Raw genomic sequence first — 6370 nt, 5'->3', positions numbered from 1 at the left:
TCTCCTTAACTTCAAATCAAATTGATCTGGAACCTTAATTACATCTGCAAATTTCCTTCACAGCCATACCTAGAACGATGTTTGAATAACTAGGAGGTGTATATATACCCAGGGGTTGGGAGCGTTGGGGGATCCATCTGAAGAATTCTGTCACCACACTCCTGAAGCCCCTGCAAATTCAGTCACAGGACTGAGCAGTGTTTTTAGTGGCATTGTTGCATTTAACACTGGCCCTTCTGGCCATTTCTCTACATTTACATTTGAATGACAAGTTGTTGAATAGCTCAAAGGGCAAGAGACATGCATTTAGAAGAGTGACAAATTTTTTTTCCCCCATGCTCTTAGGATACTCTGAATGATGTGTAATAATAGGTCTCTCACCTCTCTTTGCCCCTGATACCTAAATAATCATTGGGTCAAGGCAAGAATTTATCTGTCATTTAAAAGAAAGACAAAAAAAAAAAGGAGCTTTCAACTCATAGTTGCTTACTATTCCTCACTTCAAGATTTGAGAAGTGTTGGTTTCATCAACGTCCTGGCAATAAATCAGTTGAGGCCAAGCCTGATTTGAGGGGGTTCTTGAACATAAGCTTGCCCTGAACATATATTTAATTTTGGAGCAATATATTTCATGCTGTCAAATCAAGTGGCATCATTCAAGAGGCCTCTAATTCAGACACAGTCAGACTGAGAAATGAGTAATAAAAAAGGAGCAAGGGGCAAATGCTAGTTGAGGGTGGGAGTGAAGCGCAAATCACAGCTGAAAGGCTTAACCTCTAAGGCTGCCAGCAACAGCTGTCTCTGCAATGGCTTCTGTCAGGTGAAACTCCAGAACTTTTTAGGTTGATCTGCATTTGGCATACAGCAGTGCTGCAAGCAACAGCTGTCCATTAATTGACCTAGGAAGAAAAGAGACCCCTATCTCTCCCCCCAATACACAAGATCCTAAGGATCAGTCTATATTCATGTCCTTTAATACATTCAGGCATGTTGTTAGCTGTTCACTGGTTTCTAGTCAGTGCAATACACAAAGGAAATAAGAGATGGTATAGTCATTTCTTGATCATCTGGAGATATCAAAGTTTACACCATGTATAGTTTGTTCTAATAGGTATTTCAGATACCATGAAAAATATCAGTGTTGACACATTTTGATCTGTGTCCCAAGGAAAACTCTTAAGTGCATTTTTAAATTGCCTGTTTTTGTACTTTTTCCCTTTGTGAAAGATAATTATAAACTCTCAGTTCCATGCTGCAAAGATTCTGAAGCCCATCATAATTAAGCTGGTGTTCTTAAACTGTTGTTATTGTTTACTTGTTAAGTTATGTCCACTCTTTACGACCCAATGGACTGTAGCCTGCCAGGCCCCTCTGTCCATGGGATTTCCCAGGCAAGAATACTGGATTGGGTTGCCATTTCCTTCTCCAAGGAATCTTCCCAATCCAGGGATTGAACCCATGTCTCCTGCATTGGTAGGCAGATTCTTCACTGCTAAGTCAATCAGGGATCCTTTGATTCTTGAGCCTCTCTGTCCTGCTCACCCAAGGAAAGAGAAGATAATATAGGGGCACTAAATGCACTTCATCCCTGAGGAAAGAGAAGGTAATACAGTACACTAAATGCACTTCCTACTTTGCAGAACTAAGGCAATGTCTCTTTTCTCTTTGAAGATTCATCCCTAAAACAAACCATGGCCTCTAACTTAGCACTGACAGAAAAGAAACCAAATTTCAGAATACTTCAAAAGAAAAACAAAATGAAACAATTTTAACTACAAATTCTAACTAACCTATTTTGGGGAGGGGATGGAGGGAGATTATCCCTAACTGCCTTTAGACATGGAAGAACAGTACCTTGCTCACACCTAGTTAAGTGAGTCCAAGTTCAGTTCAGTTGCTCAGTCATGTCCGACTTTGCAACCCCATGGGCTGCAGCACTCCAGGCTTCCCTGTCCATCACCAGAACCTAGAGCTTGCTCAAACTCATGTCCATCAATTCAGTGATCCCATCCAACCATCTCATCCTCTGTCTTCCCCTTCTCCTTCTGCCTTCAATCTTTCCCAGTATCAGGTTCTTTTCCAATGAATTGGTTCTTTGCATCAGCCAGCCAAAGTATTGGAGTTTCAGCTTCAATATCAGTCCTTCCAATGAATATTCAGGATTGATTTCCTTTAGAATTGCCTGGTTGGATCTCCTTACAGTCCAAGGGACTCTCAAGAGTCTTCTCCAACACCACAGTCCAAACCATCAATTCTTCGGTGCTCAGCTTTCTTTATAGTCCAGCTTTCACATCCATACATGACTACTGGAAAAAATATAGCTTTGACTAGATGGACCTTTGTTGGCAAAGTAATGTCTCTGGTTTTTCATATGCTACCCAGGTTGGTCATAGCTTTTCTTCCAAGGAGCGTCTTTTAATTTCATGGCAGCAGTCACCATCTGCAGTGATATTTGAGCCCCCAAAAATAAAGTCTGTCACTGTTTCCATTGTTTCCCCTTCTATTTGCCATAAAGTGATGAGACCAGATGCCATGATCTTAATTTTCTGAATGTTGAGTTTTAAGTCAACTTTTTCACTCTCCTCTTTCACTTTCATCAAGAGGCTCTTTAGTTCTTCGTCACTTTCTGCCATAAGGGTGGTGTCATCTGTGTATCTAAGGTTATTGATATTTCTCCTGGCAATCTTGATTCCAGCTTGTGCTTCTTCCAACCCAGTGTTTCTCATGATATACTCTGCATATAAGTTAAATAAGCAGGGTGCCAACATATAGCCTTGACATACTCCTTTCTCAATTTGCAATCAGTCTGCCAAACATAATTTGGCAGTACACTTTGGGCAAGTTTATTTGGAAAAAGCTTTTATTTGGCTAAAGTATCATACTGGTATGAATTATGAGAAACATGCTAAAATTATAATATATATATTTAAGAGTTATGCTATGTATCCAGAAAATCAAGTCAAGATGAGCAAATTGTAATTTGGTTTTAAAACTAAGAAAATGTTAGAACTGAAGCTATCCTTCAACAGAATGGCTTACCTTTTAAAGCAGGTAGTAACTTGTCTTCATAGGTATTTTAGTGGATGATCATGTCATGGGGGGCTTCCCTGGTGACTCAGTGGTAAATAATCTGCCTGCCAGTGCAGGAGAATGTGGGTTCAATCCCTAGTTTGGGAAGATCCCCTGGAGAAGGAAATAGCAACCGACTCCAGTGTTCTTGCCTGGAGAATCCCAGGGATGGCGGAGCCTGGTGGTCTGCCGTCTATGGGGTCGCACAGAGTCGGACATGACTGAAGCGACTTAGCAGCAGCAGCAGCCAGTATTGTTGCCTGGGAAATCCCATGGACAAAGAAGCCTGGTGGGCTACAGCAGTCAGACATGGCTTAGTGAATGAGCATGCACATGTGTCATGGGTCCTCAAGGAAGTCCCCTGCTTTGGGTCCTCTCTGGTCCCTTCTAACTTAAAACTTCTGTATTCACTAACATCACATAACTGAATTTAATATTTCACTTAAATATTTTATGTTGAAAAACCTTCTCAGTTGGATAGATATATAATCACTCATGCCATGAACTCTAGCGTAGACAATGCAAGAGACTTATTGTCATTTGTGAGGTTTAATAAACTTGTACACTTATATACAATATCAAAAAAATAGCCCTAAATTTATCTACTTATTCAACCTACCATCCAAAATGTAGACATTGTGATTGGCAGATGAGTTGAAGAGTATTTGTCTGCTCTGAAAAAATAGCTACACACAACTTTAGAAACTATAGTATTGCAGAAAAAAATTTAAAAACCTGGTAGGAAGCAGACTTCTCTCAGGCATAAAGTATCTAATCTTCAGGCTTTATCTCAAAAGCAACTCAGTTTCATCACAGAAACTTTTCCAGTGCTTGTGAGAAAAGAACAAAACACACACACAAACTACAAAAGATTTTGAATTTCTCACAAGTATTTTGGTACTTAAGCTTTTTATTTCATGATTTTTATGCTATCCAATTGTTTCATAAACATAATTCTTGCTTCCTGGGAACAATCCTAGTTTTGAAAGACAAGAACAAGTCCAAACACCCATCACTGAATGAGCCTGGGCATATCACTAGGACTCTGTTTTTTAATGTTCACTTACCACCAATGACATAACCTCCTCAGAGTAGCTGGTAAACTCTCAAAAGGTCATGGATCTGACAATGCTTTGGGAAGTATGAGCAGTATGCAAATACATTTTTTATGTACTTCTGTGTATTATATGATACCTATCCAGGATAGTAGGTGCTGAGCCAATTATAGAAGTATGATAAAAAAAAGAACTATTGAAAATAACTTTAGCTAACTTTCCCATTTAGTTTATCACTTCCTCTCTCTATATATATATTTACAATTATACCGTCCTTCCTCAAATAAGACACAGAACCTCTTCTCTTCTCTCAGGGATTTATTGGTCCCTGTGGAACCTGCAAAGAAGGCCATAAACAGTCATGGCCCATGAATGACAATCAATGTTTGTCTTTTCAGTCGTGTAGTATCTGCAGGACTGAAGTCTGTCAATGTCCATGTTTCTGTCCGGAACATCTGTAACTGCCATGCTTGCTCTGTGTGTCGTGGGGACGTGGGGAGACGGCAGATTCACGGGTGGTACCGTCATCCAGTGCGGAAGGCCTTCCCTTTGGGGTCTGACAGGATGACCACACCCCAGCAAGCAATGCCTAGGGGGAAAATAAACAAAACAGTACTTTATGTGCTATGCAAGTACCAAGTGCTTTCATATATGTCAACCCTAATCCTTGATGATTTCTTATAGAAGAGAGAAGCTCAGGAAAGGAAAGTTGAGAGAAAAAAAATTCTGTTAACTTTTCCTATGCAGAGAAGTACTTGATCTAAGCCATCTAGTTAAGAAGATAAGAGATATGAAAAATTAAAATTCTATTCACTCAATTGATCTAAGGAGCTAAAAGAATCACTACATTTTACCAGAAGACATCTTGACCATCACTTAGTATCCTTACAAATAATAACTATGGGGTCACAATACACAGAAGACCTCATACGTGGACTTTAAACCCATGTCTACAGTTTACCTTCAAAGCCAAAGGTCAAGTGCCCTCACTCAGGCTTTCTCCACAACCTAGAAAAGAAGTATGGGTTTTGGTGACACATAAACCCGGGATCAAAGACTGGCTGTGTGTCACATTCTGGATGTCTGACCGCAAACAAATTTACTTCTCTTTGTCTGGGTTTGTTCAACAGGAAAATGGAACTACTATGCTCATACCTATTTCTAATAGCTCTCAATAGGATTAAAAAGATTGAGGCTAGAATTTTCAAAAAAAAGAAAAAAAAATATATATGTATTATGTTATTAAGTGTTATATAGCGTTATTTAAGAAAAAACAAAGCAAAAAAAGTATCCCAACAAATACTTCTTCCCGCCCCGCCCCGCCCGGCCCCGCGAGGCCCTGCACGTCTTACTGGAGGGCAAGCCTGCCGCCACGTGACCAACCCGGGTGCCTCGCTTCCCCACCCCCCGCCCCACGTGTCTCATCTCCTCTTCTCCCTCTCCCTCTCCCCCAGCCCAAGGGTGGTGCCCAGACTCTCACTGATGCCGAAGATCATCTGCGCAATAGTCCCAGGACCCGGGGGATATCCCAGCTTCATGGGCTTCCGCGCCATCCAGTACACATACCCGCCTGCCCCTATCAGCCCCGACCCGGAGAGCACGCGACAGCTCCAGCAGTTATTAAATAGAGGGGCTTGCGCTGGAGAGGCTGGCGCTCCGGGGGCAGTGACCTGTGCGGGCTCAGCGGTGGAGGTGGCCTCGGGAGGCGCAACGAACTTGACAGGGTCAAGGGGCTGTGAAACGAAAGAGCCCATGTTAAGGAAATCAGCCTCAGCCCCAAGTCGGGTCCCATGAACTGACGTAAAAGATGTGCCCGGAAGTAGCGCCGGCGCGCTGCACCGGAAGCTGCCTGAGGGTCACTGGGAAATGTAGTTTCTTCTGCCCCTGGGAGGGAAAGGAACGAGGAGGGCCCTGCTGTCCTGGTGTGGTGTGTGGTTAAAACCTTGGCCATTCCAGAGGCATGCTTTCGTTGTTGTTGTTGTTGTTGTTTTTTAATCCCCCCTAGTCCTTTTAAGAATTTAGCCAACTCCCTAAATGCCTTGAACTCTGTCTCCATAGAGGAAAAGTCTGTGTTTCTCAGTATGAGGCCTCGGGTGTGTCACTTCACGTGACTGCAAGTGTTTGACTTAAAAAGAATTAGGTAGTGTATGCCTAACTTTATGCTGGACACTTTGCTAAGCGATTATCTGCAGTATGACATTTACTATTCTCAACCCAATACGGTTATCAGTTTCCCAATATATGAC

The 6370-nt window shown here is 41.9% G+C and overlaps 1 protein-coding gene across 3 annotated transcripts; it reads right to left on the bottom strand.

Annotated features, from left to right (window-relative positions):
• Positions 1 to 4427: 4427 nt before the first annotated feature.
• Positions 4428 to 5929, bottom strand: DMAC1 (distal membrane arm assembly component 1). 3 transcript variants are annotated; one of them, XM_043891344.1, is made up of 3 exons: positions 5605 to 5929; positions 5086 to 5132; positions 4572 to 4713 (listed from the first exon to the last, which is right to left on the bottom strand). In XM_043891344.1, exons 1-2 carry the CDS (start codon positions 5876 to 5878, stop codon positions 5101 to 5103), a joined length of 306 nt encoding a protein of 101 aa, XP_043747279.1. In that variant the 5' UTR covers positions 5879 to 5929; the 3' UTR covers positions 4572 to 4713; positions 5086 to 5100. The 3 variants fall into 3 exon arrangements, with proteins under 3 accessions (XP_043747278.1, XP_043747277.1, XP_043747279.1); XM_043891343.1 differs by lacking the exon at positions 5086 to 5132 and having other exon boundaries at positions 4428 to 4713; XM_043891342.1 differs by lacking the exon at positions 5086 to 5132 and having other exon boundaries at positions 4428 to 4713; positions 5691 to 5929.
• Between the last annotated feature and the right edge of the window lie 441 nt (positions 5930 to 6370).

Source organism: Cervus elaphus, chromosome 29 (assembly GCF_910594005.1).
Source record: "Cervus elaphus chromosome 29, mCerEla1.1, whole genome shotgun sequence".
In the NCBI taxonomy this organism is placed as follows: Eukaryota; Metazoa; Chordata; class Mammalia; order Artiodactyla; family Cervidae; genus Cervus; species Cervus elaphus.
Note: the sequence above shows the minus strand (reverse complement) of the source record. Positions and strands in the feature narration are given on the sequence as shown.

Excerpts from the sequence above, each read along its gene's own strand:
- DMAC1 (XM_043891342.1), bottom strand. The coding sequence starts at position 5,878 with ATGGGCTCTTTCGTTTCACAGCCCCTTGACCCTGTCAAGTTCGTTGCG. Across the intron at positions 4,714-5,690 it reads GGGCTGATAGGGGCAGGCGG|GCATTGCTTGCTGGGGTGTG; the intron begins GTATGTGTACTG and ends TTTTCCCCCTAG.